This window comes from Macrobrachium rosenbergii, chromosome 59, assembly GCF_040412425.1.
Source record: "Macrobrachium rosenbergii isolate ZJJX-2024 chromosome 59, ASM4041242v1, whole genome shotgun sequence".
Lineage (NCBI taxonomy): Eukaryota > Metazoa > Arthropoda > Malacostraca > Decapoda > Palaemonidae > Macrobrachium > Macrobrachium rosenbergii.
In genome coordinates this window covers 9,674,738-9,695,874 of record NC_089799.1, presented here as the reverse complement: position 1 = coordinate 9,695,874, position 21,137 = coordinate 9,674,738, and the positions used below count along the sequence as shown (strand labels likewise).

Here is a 21,137-nt window from a genome sequence, read left to right as displayed (position 1 = left end):
ATTAGATTGTAAAGATGTATTTGTTTACAGAGATTTGTGATGTGTCAAACTACACAGTAGACAGCCTCAGTGCCGTATTCAACCTTGGCCTGAAGTAAAACTGGTACCGAATTACTCTTGTGTCGTGTAACAGCATCCAGGACAGCATTTTGCTAAAATCTCCCTCAATTTTAAAATGTGATTCGGGTGTCTTTGCATCCATTCAGAGGAAATGGTCAAGTTAGCCTAATCTTCAAAATTTGCGGTAGGCATTAAAATGGGTAGGGCCTTGGCTATAGGTGGGAGTGAAGGCCATTGGATTTAATTCTGCTTTTGAGTTGCCGTTTATTTGTGTCTTTTAATTTCTGAGACAATTTGTTGACCTTGCTCATGCCTATAGGCCTAGTACTACACACTCCAGTATGATACACCTTGACGTAGACCAAGTCAAGGCCACCATAGGCCTTTGTCCATCGAGATTGGTATTTGTTTATTGCAAATTCCTTATAATTAGTCTATATGACAAATTAATTTCACCACAAACCCATGAGTTAATCAGGTATATAGCCAAGTATATTTTTAGTTTGGTAATTCTATATATTAGCTCCGCACCTGATTTTACCTTTTCAATTGGTTTTTTCTACACTTTTAGGGGTTCAGATACTGGCGGTGCATCTGTTTGTTGTCGGCCAAATGGAATGTCCCTTCGTGTTTGGTAGTACTGGCCTGGGGGTTGGCACCACGTTAACAAGTTATTGCACTTGCCTGACGGGATATGAACTGTTCTGTCTTGTGAAGATCGCGTATGGAAACCCCTTGTTGGATGGACTTCAGGGGTTAATTACAGGTTAATTACACTCAAGCACCAAAAATTAAAGGTAAATTCATAATTAGCAACCAAAAAACTGTAGAAAAAGTTAAGTTAGAAGGCAGTCGCCACCAAGGAGCTACTATATAGTTCTACCTTTAGTTTTTGTCACCGGAATCAAAAGTAAACCAAAATGGCCATGAATGGGGTTTGTTCTCTCTCTTACACAGCTTGTGGTACAAAACTGTTTTCCATGACTTAAAAGTAAACAACTTTTCAACTACAGCTTTATAAAAATCAGGGGTTTCACACCATTTCAGATAGGTTGTCGTTCAGTGACAATTGATAAGCTACATCATAACTTTTATGATAGCAGTCCACATAGGCTGATCAGCATTGTAGTAGCCTAACAATTATTAATTGGTTATAGGCTATGTCATTGTGTGATGTGTATCCCATGAACCTAATAGGCTATGTAAACGTTTGGAAAAGTGAAAGGTAAAATGGAAAACAAACCCTCAGTTGTTCATTTTAGCTTTCCTTAGTCCAAATGCTTCTCTTATCTTCACTTCTGATTTTCAAAGAGAAAGTTAATGATAATGATATGGCCTAGCTTAACGTACTTTGCTGTAAAAGAGATATTCTAAAGTGTAATGTTACTAATAAATAAACATATAGAAGTGGTAAAAAACTTTAAATTACAATGTAGAAGAATCAAAGATAGCGGATGACTGCACATCCAGAAGCGTGAAAATCAGTTTTAAACACTGTAGGAGAAAAGTTACTTTAGTTTAGATAATAAAAAATAGTTTTACATGATGTCACATCTGAGTGATAACAAACCGTAGTTGCGGCTGTTTCAGTTCATCATCAAGACCTTTTCTGATTATTTCAGTTTTCTTAGTAATCCCATGAGTCATGGTCGTATATTTTTCCAAATGCATACCTAACATGTTTTGCGTTTGGAATATGTTTGGTGAAAACCACAAAATTTTGTTTCCTCAAGTTCACCTATCCAATATTTGTGGAGTGATCTCAGGGGTAAATGGTTTAGGACAAAAGCAGAAATGAGTACTACATTGCTCCATCAGCCAGAAATATCCTCCAGTGCATTAATCACAAGAAAAACAATTGGAAACATGCATGGTTCATATCTATATTTACTTTGTCATATCTATATTTACTAGGATGTGACAAGGCCAACCTTACCTAGGAAGTCAGTTCTTGCCTTACTTGATTCAAAACCTCCATCAGTATCAATCTAAAAACACATGTAAAGGACAAAGATATCGTAAGACCAATTACTGTACAAGGATGCCTCCAAACCTAGGGCTCAAGGTTTTTTTTGACTTCGTGGACAGCACCCCCTCCTCCACCAAACCTGACATAGAGCACAGGGATGCAGCCTAACCTTACTTTCCATTATCTAACCTAACCTAACATAACCTAAGCATCTAATCTTTAACTTGACTTGGAGTGCCATACATCAGAAGTAAAATGCAAAAATTAATCTCAACCCAACCTTGACATGTCAGGTCCTAACTGGCCTGTGTCCCCCTAAGCGTTGCGCACAGCATATTCCTTACCTTACAGCTGGGAGGTACTATTGGACTTTTTAAATACAGTAGTATGTATTTTGGAGAAGAACCATTTATGAGTGAATCACTCCTATATAGATAAGGAGTTTGTAACTTGTGTTATATAAAAAATATTACATATAGATGAGATGGGTATTCAGTCAGAACATACTCGGAGCAGGAGAGATTGGTGAGAACTCATTTCATCTAAAACCTTGTAAAAAGAAAACCTGAAATATAAATTATAAAGAAGGCAGTGATGATGTGCTACTGTGACATGTTTACTTATGTTTCATACTTCTATTTTGTGTAGAGGTAAAATTAGTATCTTCATATGTAAAAAACTACAATATTTGGGTCTTCAGAGCCTGATATGATTCTTTAAATTGTAAATCTTTTCAGATATATTTTTCATTGCGTAATCCTGAATTATTCTTTTCCACAGGCATGTCTTTTGGATCAAAATTCCTTAGTTCAAGAAACCCTTTTCTGTTTACAACTAGTCGTAGTCGAATGCCAAGTATGTCAGAGAAAAAGGTGAGTCCTCCATTTTAGACCTCTTACACTCTTGTGTTTTGACATTTTTATATACAAAGTTGAATTACAGATTAGTTTTATACTCTATATTGTTAAAACTGTCCTGTTGCAAGTCAGTTTTTAATATTTATTCTTCAGAAAACAAGCTATTCAAAATAAAAGGATATGAGAATGCTCTTGACTGAAGCAGTAAGAAACCTCAAAGGAAACTACAGTACGTTCAGTATATGATTTCCGTGATCATATTGCTAGTTATTGTAGAAAATTGAATGCATTTACCACCTGCCTCTTTATTGAATTATTATGTTTTTTCTAGGCTTACCTTTCTGATGGTGAAGATGGAAGTGTTTTTATTCAAGAAGATGGCATCAATGTCAAGTCCGTTCATAGAGCAAAGAAAAATCCTGGCCTTCAACATCCTCGAGCGATATGTTTCCTTATTCTTTGGTACATCTTTAGTGGCTTTACTCTCTTCCTCAACAAGTATATCCTCTCGTACCAAAAAGCAGACCCTCATGTTCTCTGTACGTAGCTTTATATTTTACTATACTGAGGTAGAATTTTATTTTAGTTGTCAGCCTTTTTTATACTGTTTTATTATTATTGTAGGCTATATTGGATATTGGGTTTGATAATAGCCCAGAGGATGCAGGATTTTATCTGATAAATAAAAGCCTTAAGACCACTGCTTGTAGTATACTAATATAAAATCAGTTAGCTGCTGGTTGAGACAGTTATAGGTAATTGGGAATAGAACTGTTTTTCATACCTTTATTTAGTCATGCAATGAGAATACTGTATATATTTCTACACTACCTCTTTGAACTTTCTTAATTTTTTTTTTTTTTTTTTGCATCCTTTGCTCTAAACTGAAGGAAAGTTGACATTGACTATCAGTATTACAGATTTTTAACATGATGTGAGTGATAATTTACCACACTTACTTTTCTGTTTATTGATTAACTTTTGAAAGTGGTGTGCCTAACTTCTGATGTGTACTGTATTAAGGCCCTTTATCCCCGAGATAGCACAGGATGGTTGGACAGACTTTCTATGGTTTGAGATCTGGATGTCTTGCAAATAAGACTACTTGTTTAGATTGATGAAACTGGCAAGTCGATTGGTACATTTCATAGTACACTGGCAATACTTATTTTGATGGTGAAGCAGCAGAGATTAAAATTGGACCTGATTTTATGTTTTTGTGAGATGTTAAATGCACCTAGTTACATGGAGAAGGCAGATACAATCCCTTTTAACAATAGTTTTGAAAAAGTACAGTAGATCTTTCTCTTAAATGTTTTTGGGATGCAGAAGGATCCTAAGTGCAGTACCAGCAGTCGTAGTTTATTCCAGGCACGGTGATAGCATGCTTATGTAGCAATATTTTTTTATATGAGGCGTTTTGCTGTATGACAAGCTTTAAACTATGTTTTCAAAACTTTAACTTTATGACTAGTGAACAGTACACATTTCTAAGGTTGTCTTGTTGACCTATATAAGTGGACTGGTATATAATAACCACGGGTAGTTTGTTTAGTCCCAGCTACAGGCAGTTTTGCTCATTGCAAGAATGAGCAAGTTTATCTTATACTGTATAATTCAGGGCATCATACAGACCTGTTGTAGTAACTGACTGCCTACCAACCCAAATAAATAATGAATATTTATGTGAAGTGTAATTAATTTTTATACAAATGCTGGTAAGTTCTGCTATTTTTTTTCAAGCAGTAACAAGTAAAATAACAATACTGTACATGAATAAAGAAGTCAGACTTGACTTATTTAGTGATATTTTAGCATGTAGCATTTATTTTCCTCATTAAGGTTGTAGTAGTCTTAAATAAAACTGGCATCCCTTCTCATCCCTGACAATTGTGTGCATTGTTCTTTGGATTTTAAAGTAAATGTGCTTGTTTAGTATAGTGTTTGGTTCCAAGCCTTTTAGTAATATTATCAATGGAATTTTTCCTTATTACATCAAGGTTTTTATTAGATTTATTAGAGGCAGATTAGTTTAGGTAAATAATCTTAATATCAGTCCCCTTTTTTTTTTTGTTACCCATTCATCAAACCTTTTTTATTGTCTCTATACTACGGTACAGTATACGACTGTATAACAAAGACGTACTGTAATTATCATTCATGATTGAAATTGGCATTTTTTTTTTTTTTTTACAGATTTTTTACGTTGATTCTTTTGCATTACAGGCGGCATGCAGATGATGATAACAATGATTTGTGGTTTAATTCAGCTACGTTTTCCACTTGGCACGTATCGTCCCGTTACAGGACAAAGAAAACCAGAAAATTTTAAGAAAAGCATGATTACTCTAGGATTTTTACAGTAAGTAATGTTTCACATTTTCATTATTAAATAGAATCTAATCGATATATCGGAGATGCTCAAGTTTCCAAAAATAAATTTGAGTAGGCTGGTCAAAAAACAGAATTTTTCGTCTTGACATTAGTCTGTGGATGGGTCAGTTGGCTGCAGTGTATGAGCTCTTATGAAGTTTTGGCCTCTTCCTTGTTAAGAACAACATATTCTCTTGAGAACAGTGATTGCGCTTTGTTAAACGCTTACTATCGTGCTTTTCCACACTACAGTATACGGTTCATTGTCGTCATTAACATTTTTACTTCATATTTTCCATTTACTTGATTTTTATGAGGAATGAGTTCTCCCTCTTCTGTCTTGTGCATTTTCTGGCTGACTTTCCTTCTGATACAGGTTTTCTTCTATGTACTTTTTCCATGTTTATCTGTTTTCTACTCGTCATCAGCCTACTTCTTTCATCTGTACTGTAGTATTATGCTTCTGACCAGCTGCTCCTCTTTTCCCTTTCATATACCCAAACAGTGTCCATCTTTGAAATCTTAATGTTTTATAGCTTCTGAGCACCACAACTACAAGGAACTTCTTCCTTCATATGTATTATGATCTTCAAAATGTACTCAGCCATGTCATTATCACTCCTCTTCAAAATCTCCATTTTGTTCATGAGACTACCTGCCAGATATATGGCTGCTGTATTCTCCGAAAGGTCCGACAAATTTCAAAGTCGCGGCTGCGCGCCGTTTCCCGGTCAGGTGGTTAGTGCCCATTCCCGCCAGCTGGGAGGCGGTATCAAGAGGAACCATTCCCATTTTCTATCCAGATTTTCTCTGTGCGGACTGTCAGCACTTGTTGTCCAGTTCCTCCGCCTTTAGTTTCAATTTTGTTGTCACTTAAGTATTTTGGTTGTTTTTGGTATTCGACTGGATCTGTGACTTGGCATACGCTCTTTGTGGACCGTTTTGATTTTGCTTTTGACTTTCTTATAATTAAGATGTCTTACCTCTAGCTATCGAGTCTGTAGCTTGGGTGAATGTAAGGTGAGGCTATCGAGGCTTTGATAGTTCTCACTCTTTATGTATGATATGTAAGGGTGTTCAATGCTCTATGATAATCGGTAATGAATGTGTGGGATTGTCTGAGGGTGATGGAAGATATATGAAGCCTATATGCTTTAATTGGGCGTGATAGGCTGAGGAAATCTTCCTCTAGAGTGCATCATAGTTGGACAGTCAGGGTTTTCTCCTACTAAGTAACCCTGTAGTAATTTATTACTAACCCTGTAGTTTGTTGCTGCAGTTGGTAATTCCCTGGCTCGTGTGGAGTCAATCGTGCTCTTGAAACTAAAGTGAATGCAATTCAAGCGCATAGTGTTAGTGCTAGTGCCCTAGTGTTGTGGAGGGGGCGTCAGATCGGCCCCTATGTGCCTCTAGGCCTGGACCTCTGTCAGACTCCCAGGACCAGGGAGGGCATGTCGAGAAAGCAGCATGAGGTTACGGGGCTTCCCACCGATCTGGCGTCCCCGGCCGGGTCCTGATGGCGCTACCCAGGCTGCCAGGATGGAGTGCTCCAGGCACGCATCTGAGGATTGCTTCTCGTCCTCCCGACCGTCCTCCCCCTTCGCCACGGGGGTTGGGCTCTCGGTTGGACTCTCGCCCTCTTAAGAGAAGCAGGAGAGGGCGGCTTCACGTCCTCTTCCTCTGAGCGTTTGTACTCTTCCCGAAAGTTGCGTGGATATTCCTCTGCAGAAGAGAATAAAGTGTTTTCAGTCACTCTACTCGACCCCCCTGTCGCTAAGGCAAGGGCTGAAGCTTCTTCCCTGTGTGGAAGGAAGTATACGTCTCTCGCCCCTTTCCTTCTCTCAGGTTCAGCCCTTCTCCGAGAGTGGCTTCTCCAGCGTAAGATTTTTGTTGGGTTTGCAACAACAGCTGGATGCTCTCATGAACCTTTCAAGATTCAGATCTGCCTGTTAAGAGGTACAGACTTTCACCATGCGTCTCCAGCCGGGAAGCGATACAGAAGCGTCTGTCTTCTAGAGAGTGTTTAGTGGCCTATTCGTCTTCCCCCGAGTTGAGGTGTTGGCCTTTTCTCTTGTCTCGCGCCAGGCAGCGTCTGCTCTTCGTGCGCTTCTCCGCTTCAGCGCTCCTCACCTTGGCCTTGACGGCTCGGCCACAGCCGCTGGTAACCAGCATGGTACGCTGTGACTCTCTTCTGTACTTGCCACGGGCGTCTCATGGCGTCACGCCATGGCGCTCTTCGCTCCGCCCGTAAAGCTTCAAGTCTTGTGTTGACACGCTCAGTTGTTCATCGCCGCACAACTACCGCTTCAACTTTTGATGTCCTTCTTAATTTAGCCAGTACTTGCCCGGCAGTGCATATACTAGTGGAACGATACAGAGAAGATTAGCATGGCTCTTGCGCAAGGATGACACGCTAATCGTGGCGTTCCACATTTTATGTTTACTATCATTACTCTAGTTGGTGACTTGCTGTACGTTCGCGGGAGTTCCGCTTACGTGTCGGCGAGTCGGAACTACTTTCACCACTCACTCCAAGACCCACCAGCTGCGGAAGAACATCCTCTTTCGTCACAGCCTTTGTATGAAGAAGAAACTTCTTTCGTCTTCTTCTTCCTCTGATTATCAGACTCTGGTTTTTTTCTTAGGGATCTGTTTCCTGAGACTTTTCAACCGTCGGCTCCTCTCTCTCACCCCTGTAGTTGTCTTTGTCTTAAGGAGCGTTTGACAAAAAAATCGGAAATAAAATTTTCTGGGATATTTTATATATGGCATCATACATATCTGACTATCTTCTCAGAAAGTTTTATTTAAAAGTTATACGGTTAGAAGTTATAAACAAAACAGTAACCTATCATAGTCAAATTACATTTTTTCATATGATGTAATGATATTGTCAGTATATCGGTGGTAATTTCCTTTTAGCTGAAATAATATCTAATGCGATCTATGGCAACCCTGTGGACATAATGCGCATCAGCGAACAGAGAATGCCGCAGGGCAGTCAGTGGCAGTCAGTCAGTAGCAGCTCAGAGCTTGACTAAGTAAAGCGTCACAGCTGGCCAACCTCGGCGTGTTTGATTTTCGCTTCATTTAGCTTCATTTAGCGAAGTTATATTACTTTGCAGGTCTATTTTTGGCTTTCATTATGTCATAAAAACATCAAACTGTGTAACGGCAAGCAAATAAATACACAGAGAAGCAAAAAAAACAAAAAAAAAAAAAAAAAAAAAAAAATATCGTTTTCTCAAAACTAAAGTTATCGACATTCAAACTGCATCTCCTTCATAACGCTTGCACCGATCTCAGATACAAAAAGTAAAGAAGGCTAAATGTTTGCATAACAAAGGGCTTCCATGGGAAGCAACCACGAGACCAGCACCACGAGAAAAGAGTTTTTTTTTTCGAAGGAATGTCACTTCAAGAGAGGTAGCAAGTGACTCCTTTGCAACCAGGCTTCATTTGCACAAGCCTGGAAAGAGTGAGGGGCAGGCGTTTGGTCCCTCCTACTGTTAGAGAGAGGTTATGATTCCCTTCCTGTCTCCTCTTTTGTTTTTGTTTCCCAACTGCCTTCCTGTCAAACAGAAAATTGTTTGACCTGCTTTCGAACAGATGTTTGCGGAGAGCAATGGAACAGATATTGGACTCAGTGTTCCCGAGTTTTACTACAGATTGTTTCTAGTCCCGAAACTTTCAGTAGGCTGGAGACCCGTCTTGGGCGTCAACAGGTCGAACAGCTTGGTCCGAAGGAAAAGTTCAAGATGGAGACCTCGCCAGTCAATACTGAGCCCTTCATCCCGGGGATTGGATGGTATCTTTGGATCTCCAAGATACTTATCTTCACGCCCCAATTCATCCCACGTTCGGTGAAGTATCTCAGGTTGTCTTGGGGACTAGACGTACCAGTTCAGGCTCTCTGCTTTGGACTCTGCACAGCGGCCATACCGCGTTGAAAACACCGCTTCTCCAGTCCGATCAGAAGTTAAGCAACGTTGGGTCTGGTCAGTACTTGGATGGTTGACGCCTGGGAACACCAGATGCTGTTAGCGTCACATTTTGCTCCGAGGGTGTTTACGTCTCATGAAAAAGCGTTGCGATGCAGTTGCATCTGTCGCCGTCAGGATCTCACTCTACTTGGACGACTGGTTGATTCGGCGTGCGTCGAGCGAAAGGTATCTGGAGGACCTTCAGTTGACTCTGCAACTCGTGAAGTCCCTGGGACTTCTGGTCTGTGGAGAAGTCGCAGCTGATCCTCACTGTCCATTGTGTCTCAAATTCCAGATCTTATTCAGCGGCTTTTATAGCGTCTCCGTCGCAAGAACGGCAACTTCTATGTCACGAAAAGTTTGGCCTTCTTGGAAAAGGAAACATGCTAGGTGAAGGAAGGAATGAGTCTGCTGGGACCATTTCCTCGCTGGAGAAGTTTGTTTTCTGGGAGTCGGCATCTCAGGCCTCTTCAGTTCTTTTGTTGGAGAACTGACAAAGCAAGGAAGACTTGAAAGAGGGGTGAGAATTCTTCCTTATATAAAGAGGATCTGTGGTGGTGGCTCGATCCATGGAAGTGCAGAAAGGGGATCTCCTCAAGCTTCTGAACCCCAACCTAGTGTTGTTTTCCGACAGGGTCGTCAACAGGTTGGGGGCAACACTAGAGGAGAGAAAGTGTTAGGAACCTGGAGAGGAACAGGTGTCCTGGCACATCGTCTTCAAAGATGTGGCGGCTATCTTTTTTCGCCAATTCTTGAGGTCCAAGTTTGCAATCGTGTAGTTCTGTAAACTCGGACAATACTTGTTCCTGTTCAGCCTTGCAAGAGAGATTATTCTTTGAGCCTATGCTCGCAACATTTCGATTCTCACAAGTTTTGTGGCAGAGGTCGAAAATGTTGACAGACCTGCTCTGTTGGCGCCATCGACTCCTGCGAAGGAATGGACCCTTCATCAGGAGGTTTGCCAAGATTTTGGAAATTTTAGGGTCGCCATCTTGTGGATATTTTCATGACCTCAAGAACAGCGAGGCTCCTCTGTAAAGCTCATCCGTACTCGACCCTGGGGCAGTTCTAGTTGCTCTTCCTGGGATTGGACGGGAATAGATGTTCACGCCTTTTTTCCCCGTTCTAAATTCTGGGAGAAGTCATACGCCCAAGTTCGCGGCCTCACAAGGGGACGAGGATGACTCTCATCCCCATGTTTTGGCCTTGAACCACTGGTTCTCGGAGTTTCTCTTCTGGTTGGTAGGCGTTCGAGACCCTTCCCTGAGGAGCAGACCTGCTCATACAAACCCACTTCACGAGATATCTTTGAATCTCCCGCTCTGAACCTGACTGCTTTCAGACTATCAAACTTGGTCAGAGCGAAGGGGTTTTCTGGCCAGGTGGCACGGGCCATCGCTTCAGAGCCAGAAGTTCTTCATCTAAAGGATATATCTAGGGTAGTGAGCAACCTTCAAGGTTGGTGTAGAAAGAAAGGGCTTTTTCCTCTTCCTCTATCACTGTGAGCCAGGTTGCGGATTTTTTCTCCTTTACTTAAGAAAAACTTCGATATAGCAGTTCCGACTATCAAGTGTTATCGGAGCATGCTTTCGGTTGTATTCAGACACAGAGGATTAGCTTTGTCTGACAATAAGGACCTCCACGATCTTACGAGCCCTTTCCAAAGGCGTCCAAGGTTCCTCAGCTGATTTCCCCTGCTTGGAACTTGGGCGTAATGCTCAAGTTTTTGATGTTTAGTCCTTTGAGCCTCTCCCTCTGCATCTCTTAAGGATGTTGCTCGAAGCTTGGCATTCCTCATGGCGAAGAGAGTGAGAGAAGTTAGAGGACGTCATGGGGGCTTCAAGGAACACAATGCTGTCTATTCTTTAAGCCCTAAGTTCTTGGCTAAGAATGATAGAGTCTTCTAACCCTTGGCCTAGACACTTTGAAATTAAGGTTTAGCAGACCTTATTGGACAGGAACCTGAGGGAGTTCTATGTCCAGTTAGAGCTCTCAAGTACTACCTTAAAGAACACAGGACACTCGTGGTCCATTGGATGTTTTATGGTGTTCTGTGAGGCAACCAGTTAAACCTATGTCGAAGAATGCACTGGCATTCTTCATTGAGATAATCATTAAGGGCGCACACTCTGGTGTGGCGACTCCAACTTCAAGTTGTTGAGTTAGCAGCTCACTGAGGTGAGGGCAGTTGCTACCTCCATGGCGTTCAAGAAAAAATGGTACTCAGTGACATTTTTAGTGCCACATTTTTACATGAAGTCAATTCGGTGTTTGCCTCACACTCTTGGCAAGATGTTTAGGTAGCATCTGAAATTGCTTTTCGCTGGGACCATACATTGCTGCTTCAGCAACCTTGGGGACAAGGCAACCTCTGATCTATCCCCTTTTAATTGTGTTTTTGTGGTTGTTGGGTCGACTACTGGAGGCAGTCTTCCCAATCCTTTGCAAACTAACGCTTTAGGTGTTGGTCAGGTGGTTAGTGTGCTCTTTTGTCCTCTTTGTATGGGCTATGATCTAGTCACATTGTGGTCACGCCCGTTGACAGATCATCTAGAAAGTAGCCAGCTATGCAGGTCACTACCTCGCTGGGGTCTCTAGTAAAGCAGAAGCAGACTAGAGTGACAGTAACCACTCAGTCAGCTCAAGCTATCAGATAAGGAACCAATAATTTTACCAATAATTGGTTTCCCTAATTCTTGGCTGTCTCTACCCCCTCCAAAGGTGGTATTCAGCTATATATATATCTGGCAGGTAAGTCTCATGAACAAAATGATATTTTAATGATAAAATAAAGTTTGTTCATACTTAACTAGATATATATATTTATATTGCCCTCCTCCTCCCCTCAGGAGACAGTGGCGTTAGAAAATCTGAATAGAAAATGGGAATGGTTCCTGATACCCCGCCTCCCAGCGGCGGGGAATGGGTACTAACCACCTGACCGGCCACTGCGTGTGCAGCTTAACCTGAAATTCTGTCGGACCTTCGGAGAATACATTATATATATATCTGCCAGGTAAGTATGAACAAACTTTATTTTATCATTAAAATATCATTTTTTTTGTAAGTTTTCTGTTTCTCTGATACTATATAGAATTTTGCATGGCTTAGATGTACATCACTAGATATTACTTTTGATGCACAATAGTGAATTCACCCCTACACTTCTTCCACAGCATCCACTTTGCTTGCTGTATTTTTTGCTTTATTTCCTTCCCAGTCACCAGGAGTTTGGTTTGATTCAGATTGATTTTCAGACCCCTTTTCCAAATTACAATCTTCCATCTTTTAAATGTTTCTAAGACCTCTGAATCTGCTGGTAACATCCAGTCTTGCATGTAGCAGCTCTCAGGAGCCTCCCTTTTTACATTTGTTTTGTAGCTTCTTCTGTTATGATGAACAAAAATGGACTTGGCTCTGATTTTTGAAGAACACCAGCAGTTATAACAAATTCAGATGATGTAAGTCCCACTGCATACATTCCATATCTTGTGTTATATTGCCTGACTAATTCTCTGACTTGGAACTATCAAATATCTCTCTCAAGACAAACAGATACAGTATGACATAACCCTTTCTTTTAACATGGTATTTCTCCTGCAGGTGTGTCATTATAAAGACTGCTTTTTGGTGATTTCTGCAGCATGAAGCCAAACTGGGAATTGTCATTTACTAAATGTTTTCATATCAAGAACTATATCTATCTGATGTACCTGATAGACATTGTATCTAAACTAACTTTCTTACCTCATTAGATGTCACATTCTGTACGTGTTCGTTGTTCTATCTATATCCTCTTCTGTAGTTTTCAAGGAACTTCGTCCATTACATTCTCTTTCTAGTTTGAGTTTTCCATTTGTTTCTTCAAAGACCTGTTACATATACGTAATTAGTCTTCTTCATGCCAGTGAATTTGTCCAAGATGCTTTTAATTCCTTTTAAAACAGTTAACCAATAAGTCAGTCTTCTGTGTACAGCATCTAACTTCTGAAGCAATGTGTTAGCGACTGAGTAAGCCTGTACTGTATTTCTTGCCATGCCCATGACCCACTTTAGGCAGTTCAAGACAATTAGAAGTTTTCTGAAAAATCTCATGCTATTGTCCACCTTCAAGTACAACAAACTTGGTAGATTGCAGTCTGTTGTAAAGCAGTTGACCAATGTGCTTGTAAATTGGCAATATATGGACATTTTCTTGCAGTGACTGATATCCCAAAAGATCAGAAATAGTCATTAATTAAGCTTCTAGCCATGAAGGCCTGAAGTCAGTCTTCCACAAGTTCTTGTACACCAACATTGTGACATGTAATAATTACAAAATAACCAGAATTAAATGAACATTTATTTTTTTAGGTGCTAAATAACAAGGTAAGCTAATATATGGAGAACAAAATGTTTACAGTAACTTTGCCAGACACTAAGACAAATAACTAGTAAAAAATAGAAAAGAGAAGATAACACTATCCAGATTTTGCAAAGAGAGACACATTGAAATTAGCCTAAGTCAAATTTTGAACTAACTTCCTAAATACATAGTACTCATGGGCTAGCAAGTATAGAAAAATAAGTCTAAATACTAGTTTAAGCTTACCAACATACACAATATGCTGAGCATAAAGAAAATGCTGCAAGAAAGCGTGAGCAAGAGAAAACATAGCTGAACTAACAAGGTATCCAGTATTGGTAACAAAGATAAAAGCTAAGGGAATGCAAACCTTGGTCAAGGAGCGTGATGAAAGGAGAAAAATATGTTTATATTTATATAACCAAAAAGAATTATAGAACACTCCCTAACTGTCCGAGCAGGTGAACAGCCAGCTGTCCCAATAAACCCTGTGCTTACAGATATGACAGGTGTTCAGGCTGGTAAAGGGACACAAAAAAGGAAAACGTTAAGTAAGATACAGGTAATTAACCAGCAACTGGTTGTATACTCAGGTAGGTGGAAAGGGGGAACCCTCTTTTGGGATGTGTCTGGAGGCAAATGCTACCTTAGATTAGGCTTAAACTAACTGGTTTTTGTTGAGAGAATAGCACTACTGGTAATAATCATTTCAGTTTCTATCTCCTCATGTAGTACCAAACTTTAGAACCTTTTCTTGTTTCTTTGTTCCTGTATTTGACTAACTTTTTTTCCTTTTTATAAGAAACAGCTCTTGCTTTCTATGATGGAAATAATACTTTTTTCATCTTATTCTTCTTCCCTTCAGGACAGAGGTGAATAAGTTTTTTTTTTACATTTGGCTTTGATATGTTAGAGGAACTGATAATCAGGGATGTAAACCCGGGCAGCTGAGTACAGTAAATACTTTAATTACAAATCTTCAGCACAAATTATTCCTGTAGGTGGTTAAGTGTAGTCAGTGTACCTCATGCAGTGCACTGTATCTATCACTAAAGCAGGTTTGCAGCATCCCTTCAGCCCCTAGCTGCAACCACTTGACCTTTTATATTATATCCACTTGTGCTTCCTTTCTTCCACTTGGCTGTCCAGTCTCTCGTAACTATTACTTCTCAATGCAACTGTGTGGTTTTCTTCCAGTTTCACCTTTAGAGCTTTGTACTTCATCTCCTTTATTTTCTGGATATCTTTATCTTACTGTCCAGTGACTCCAACTCCCTTTTTTTCACTCATTAAGCTCTAAATGACTGAAAGTGCCCCAGTGCTTTGCTTCATAACCTAAATTTTATTGTTCATTCATACATTGTCTTCTAGTACAGAGAGCCCTATTCTTTATAAGGCTCATTGTGTTGGTTGCCCATTAAACAATAGGCAAACAAACTTTTGTGGTCATATGTCTTTGTAGAATATTAATGTATCAAGGTAAAATAAAGTTTTATCCATTTTTTTTTCAGTTTTTTTTTATGATGGAGTTATAGATTAGTCTTAACCTTGAGTTTACATATTCTTTCTCTTTCAGACTGGGGACTATTATGTTTGGCCTTATTGCTCTTTATTTTGTTGCTGTTAGCTTTGCAGAAACTGTGAAGAGCTCTGCACCTTTGTTTACAGTATTAATAGCTTGGCTGGTTATGGGTAAGTAATATTTATTGCAAATACTTTTTTTGCAGTAGAAGATTTTGTTTTTATTCTAATTTTTTTGTTTGATGCATGGTTATATTTCTTGTCATACTGGAGCTGCAGTTTTATACCACTGCCCCTGCTCCACTACCGCTTACCACTTGTGTGATTGTGCTTTGGACATTGGAAGAATTTCCTTTCTTGTGTTCTTCAACCACACTGCTTATTTGTTTTATAAGGCAGAGGCCAGTCTTCATGTGAGGTAGATATACCATAATTATCCCTTTCCTATTGTATTTAACATGACTAAGGTGATGTAAGCTTTCACTTTATCCTTTGGTTTCTTAGATAAATTGTTAATTGCAGTAAACCTGTATTTGCATGCAATCATCAGTGCAAATTTAAAGTATTGGGGTTTCAAACTTTTTTAAACAGGAAAGGATGATAGAGTGATTTTTTAGCCAAATGGTGTTCTCGCATCATTGTATTGCACTCACTCATTCAAGTATTTTGGTAGTACTGAAGTCTCTGCTATGTCTCCTTAAATCTGGTTTCATCTCTTTCTGGCTTTTACTCTTTGTCTGTTTCCTTTTCCTCTCATCTTCTTGTTCAACTTTAGCTTTGCCTTACTCTTCTTTTCAATTCTCATTAATAAACAAGTATTTTGGATGACCCCTTAAAGTCTAGAATAGGGACTAAGTGGCTTGGTTAAACTACTTTTTTTAATGATGAAGTATCCAGCAAACAAAGCCAGGTCAAAGTTTTAATTAATCTTTATGACATATGCATGCCTATCAAAAGAACATGCAGTATCTGTTTTTTTTTTTATGAAACTGGTTATAGAGATTTATGGCTAGTAATTTTACATTGTGTCTCATGTGGGTAAACTACATAATGATAATAATAATAATTTCTTACTTGAATAATATAAGCATAGCACAGTACAGCACTAATACTTTACAAACAATTCAGCTGCTTATATCAGATGAGCAGACTGGAGGTTTCCTGTTTTTTCTCAAGATTACCTAGTTAGGATTCGTGTTCCTACAGTAAAGCCTAGTAATGAATTCTTCTTGATTCAAAATGTTCTCATGAAAACGTTTACTGGAATGGTTAAAACCATAGGCTGTGCATGCTTTGTTATTGTGACTGCCGTGTTCAGGGAACTGAAAATTGTATGTCATGTGCTCCATTTTTTCATGGATATCTTAATTTCTACGAAACGAAAAAATACCAAAAATATCTACAATTTTTTTGCAGGTGAGCGAACTGGAACTTTTGTGTTCTTGTCCCTGATCCCAGTTATGCTTGGCTTAGCCCTGTGTTCCAGCAATGAACTCTCCTTCAGTATGATTGGATTCTTGTGTGCCTTGACAACTAACCTTTGTGAATGTGTGCAGAGTGTAGTCTCCAAGTCACTACTCTCTGACGGTACTTACAGATACAAGTGAGTTTTTTAAATGATCTAAATTCAGAACTCAAGTTTATTACATAAAATGCTGCTGCTAGAAATGTCTTGCATGAAAGTTTTTTCATTGTACAGGCGTTCTTGAATAAGGTACTGGTCTTAAACATTAGTGACAAGATGTCATTACTCCTATTACTACTAAATATTTGGAAACTCCTCAGCCTTGATTTGAGAATACAATAAATAATTTTTGCATCCTTTACCTGAAGATTGAAACCGTTTAATGAAGTAAGAACATGTTCAAAATAATTCCACAAAATAATGGTGCAGTACTTTCCAGCTGGGCAAGGATTTATGTTGAGGACCTTCATGTGTTTATGAAAATAAGTCAGGTGCAAACAACAGGAGGAAGATTTACTGTACAATGTTTATAGTTACTAATGTAATGCTTGCTTTTATGAACTAACTGCTCATGCCAAATCATTCTAGTTAATGTATGCTTGCAAAATTGTCTGCTGGTCATTGCTTGTGTAATTCCTGAGAGAGGTACTGCCTACAGTATGCCTTATACAGCATGCTATAGTGACCCTACAATCTCAGTTGCATAAGTTTTTTCCTTGTGTCTTACATCTATTATTTTTGTTTGCTTTCTCACCTAATCATCCATCTTTCATTTTGTTTTGCTCCAGTTTTCACCTGTTATTTAAGAATGAATCTTTTAGGCTAGCTGTATGGCAGACTAGAAATGTATCTACTAAAGTATCTCACATTTCCTCTTTCTTTGTCTCCCCAAACTTTCTCTGGAGACTAACAGTCTGTATATCTACTGATCAACATATTGACCTCATTCTGTCAAAAATCTTTATCTCATTGCCACGTTGGTTATTATTTTCACAATATATAGTGTCTCCTTATTTCTCACTCTTCACTTTTATACAGTTCTGTGCAACCAGTCAATGTCACCAGCTTACAAGTTTCCCTTCCATTTGCCAAGGGAGAGTTAACCAGATACTGCATATCCTACCATGAACACCAATGTTTGGTTTCATAGATACTCTTCTTCTCCAGATCTTTTTAAAACTGCACTTTTTTTGCCTTACCCATCTTGGGGTCCAGCCCTTTTCCCCTCCTACCATCATTTATTATATTTACTCCCAAATCCCTAAAGGAATCACTCACCTCAGACTTCAACCCTCCAGAAAACTCCTTTAAATACTCTGACAGTCTTCATATTGATCATAAACACTTTTCACACAAAAAAATTACCTCCTACATTATACACACTCACCACCTTCCACACTGTATCTTTATAAGGTCTATTGTAGGTGTAGTTATGCTGCACACAGCTTTTTTCTTTGCTAAAATCTTTCAGACAACTTTTCTTTACAGTAAATAATTGAGCTTTACACATTCCTCCTTGTCTAAATTCATACTACTTTTTGCATATGAACCTCCTCCCCTTACAAAGAAAAACTATAATTTTCTACCTGATTATTGTGTATGTTTTCCTTTAGTTCATTTCTGATATTAATTTGGTATGTGGAGTATAAATAATTTCAAATTAATTTTCTCTGATGTGCTTTATACGTACTTTTTTCTTGGGCATTGTTTGTGTCAGGGTTAATAAGCTCCTCGCCTTTTGTTTATGCTCAGTTCTTGTTCTTCAGTAATTGTTGATCCGTCAGTGTTGGATGCAGTCTTTTTTGTAAGATTCTACATTTTGTTTCTTAGCGCCAGCAAGCTTTTTTCTGCTTCTTAACTTTTAAATAATTCTTCCATGTATGATGTAACTGATTTAAGATTTTTTTTTTTTTGATGTTTTGGATTCTCAAGTTGACAAACTCAAGTTTTCCGATATAGTTTATAAATAATTATGCGAGACATTTTCTTGTATTTTGCCTTATAGGGATTTTTGTCTCATGCTCTGCTGACATAAGTGCATTGGTTGATCAAGTAAGCTGTTTTATCACAGCCATATTTATCACATATACACCTGTATTGCTTTCCGCTTGTGATGGTTGGAAGGCATGAACAACACACTTAAACTTTGTAACTCTTCAAGAATCTTCTAAGAAAAATATGATTTCAATAATGAAACAGTAATGTGAATGACTGGAGTACCCAGTAATATGTACAAATATACACATGGATATATTTCTAGCAAGTTCATCTTTTGGTTTAAAGGGGGTAATTAAAAAGTCTGCAATTCAGTTTTGGATCAGGAATGCGGTATACTACCTGTATTCAAGTCCATGCTGACAATGATGAAGTTTTTATCATCCTTTTTAACTAAGTAATAAGTTTTTACTGCCCATTTGTTTTATGATGAATATACCTCTCCTCACATATATACCCTGCAAATCAATCATTCTTAGTTTATACGGATTACTGACTGTTTCTACCTCCAAGCTAAGGAATCTCCTTTGTGCTTTTGCCTTTTCTCTTTCGTAGAAACCATTTTTCCTTTAAAGGAAGGTTTAATGCTTCCTTCATAGGTAAGCTCCAGCCTTCATCCCTCAGTCTCTTTTCCTTTGGGCCTGGCAGTATGTTGTCTGTTCCATTGCCCTTTTCACCTGCAAAAAAGTAAAATTAAAGGTTTTTAAACTGTAGGGGCACAGTAAAGATTTAAGTAATTGATAATTTCCATTTATATAAATATTTTATTTTAATATAACAGCTTTTTTCCCTATTCCTTCTAAATGGTTTCATCCACAACTGCTACATCATTATGAGGTAACATATTTGTAACAGCAAGCAATGGTAATCCATGTAGTGGCAGGATATGAACTCAGGAGTCTGGTCTATTGTTTGCAGTAAAAATGTCTCAACTTACTATTAATGTGAGCTATACCATGGGATGTTTATCTTCTTTTGGTTCCGTTATTCATGAAAAAAGGACATTTATAATGAATTTAGAAATATACATTTTTTCGTTTTATGAATGCCTTTTGACTTTTTATAATGTGTTAATTTTTTTCACCAGTCCAGCGGAACTGCAGTTTTATCCTAATCTGGCCGCAGTTATAATCCAGCTACCAACTTGGTATTTCCTTGTGGATTTCAAGAAGTTGAGTGCACAGATGAACCATGACTTAGCATTTGCTATTTTTCTTGATGGTGTATCATTCCATGGTCAAACAATCACTGCATATGTGTTGATGTCATATGTAAACCCCGTCACTTACAGGTAAGTTGCAATCATCATTCTTTGTTTTCTTAATCTTGTTATCAAACATGTAAACTGTGAAGTGGATTCTGCTGTATGAAATAATGTTGTCATCCTAGAGGAATGTCCTCTTTTAGCAGCAAGATTAGTACTGAAATGTGACATTCTAAAGATGAGGCAGTTCTTAAAAGACTGTACAGTAAACCACCCATATTCGCAGGGGATGCGTAACCCCTCCCCCCCCCGAATAGCTAAAACCAGCGAATGCTTAGAACCCTTTTAAAAACACTAGAACTGCCTATTTTGATAGTTCAAACACACACAAAACAAGCTAAAAATTCTTATACAGGTATTATCCTGCTTACGACGGGGTTAGGTTCCAAAGAAAACCATCTTTTATACAGGCAGTCCCCGGTTATCGGCGGGGTTCCGTTTCTGAGGGTGTGATGGTAACCGAAAATTGCCACTAACCGAAAACTGGCGATTTCGGCACTTTTTTGGCGACTTTCGGCGGTTATAAGTGCCAAAAAGCGCCGATTTTCGGTTATCAGCGACTCTGTTAGGTATGTATCGGTGCCAATACCCAATTATCGGCGCCGATAAGTGGAAATCGGCGATTTTCGGTACCAAAAATTGCTGATTTTTGTCATTAGACAAGCCCCATAAAACCGAATCGCCGTTAACGGAGCCCGCCGTTAACCGGGGACTGCCTGCATAAGTAACTTACCCAGTAATTACATAACTATTAGTTTCTTTTAACCGGCAGCTAAAATTTTGAAATTGCAGGTCCGCTAGTTTGTTATGGTTATGGCGACATGCCTCGCCCACTTTCGGGCGTAAGAGAAGGTATAACATAGCAAAGAGCTTCAATTTGTTTCTGCCAGCTGTGGTTGAAGGACTGTAGTTGGCAGCAGCTTGGATTTTGGAATTTATACTTTGCTGGTTGTTTGACGTATCTTCAATTGTTGAAGTATTTAACCGTTGCCTTTTGCACAATTAAGATAGTGTTAAGTAATTTTGATTATTGATTGACGACTCTTTGCCCGTTTTGACTTGTATTAGACTTTCAGGATGTCTGACACGCAGTAGTGCTAATATTAGGTATTGCAGCAAAGCTGCAATACTAAACTAATTGAGAATCTCGATCACACACTGTTTGTGTTCCATGTAGGACAAACATGTTCCAGTAGATTTACGATGTGAGGATTAATGGTTGGGATATTAGAAGTGGAAGACTTTAGATGCACATCTCTGTGAAACTAGCTAGAGACAGGAAGATGAAAAGCTGTGCTAAGGAAT

At 38.9% G+C, this 21,137-nt stretch overlaps 1 protein-coding gene, 1 long non-coding RNA gene and 1 pseudogene across 4 annotated transcripts in view; 2 read left to right on the top strand and 1 right to left on the bottom strand.

Annotated features, from left to right (window-relative positions):
- Positions 1-12: 12 nt before the first annotated feature.
- Positions 13-21,137, top strand: part of LOC136837468 (solute carrier family 35 member E2A-like) — a 43,182-nt gene continuing 22,057 nt past the window's right edge. The window contains exons 1-8 of one of the 3 annotated variants that reach the window (XM_067102249.1): positions 37-244; positions 632-857; positions 2,810-2,901; positions 3,218-3,425; positions 5,113-5,248; positions 15,164-15,279; positions 16,525-16,711; positions 19,656-19,859. In XM_067102249.1, the coding sequence (XP_066958350.1) occupies positions 2,812-2,901; positions 3,218-3,425; positions 5,113-5,248; positions 15,164-15,279; positions 16,525-16,711; positions 19,656-19,859 (941 nt within the window). In that variant the 5' untranslated portion in view covers positions 37-244; positions 632-857; positions 2,810-2,811. Of the gene's footprint in view, positions 245-631; positions 858-2,809; positions 2,902-3,217; positions 3,426-5,112; positions 5,249-15,163; positions 15,280-16,524; positions 16,712-19,655; positions 19,860-21,137 lie in introns of all 3 variants that reach the window. The other 2 variants (XM_067102248.1, XM_067102250.1) reach the window with 2 other exon arrangements.
- On the top strand, positions 7,597-7,696 carry LOC136837791 (U6 spliceosomal RNA; annotated as a pseudogene).
- Positions 18,264-21,137, bottom strand: part of LOC136837469 (uncharacterized) — a 221,144-nt gene continuing 218,270 nt past the window's right edge. Inside the window, exon 6 of the long non-coding RNA XR_010852700.1 lies at positions 18,264-19,245. This is a non-coding gene — a long non-coding RNA (uncharacterized lncRNA). The remainder of the gene's footprint in view (positions 19,246-21,137) is intronic.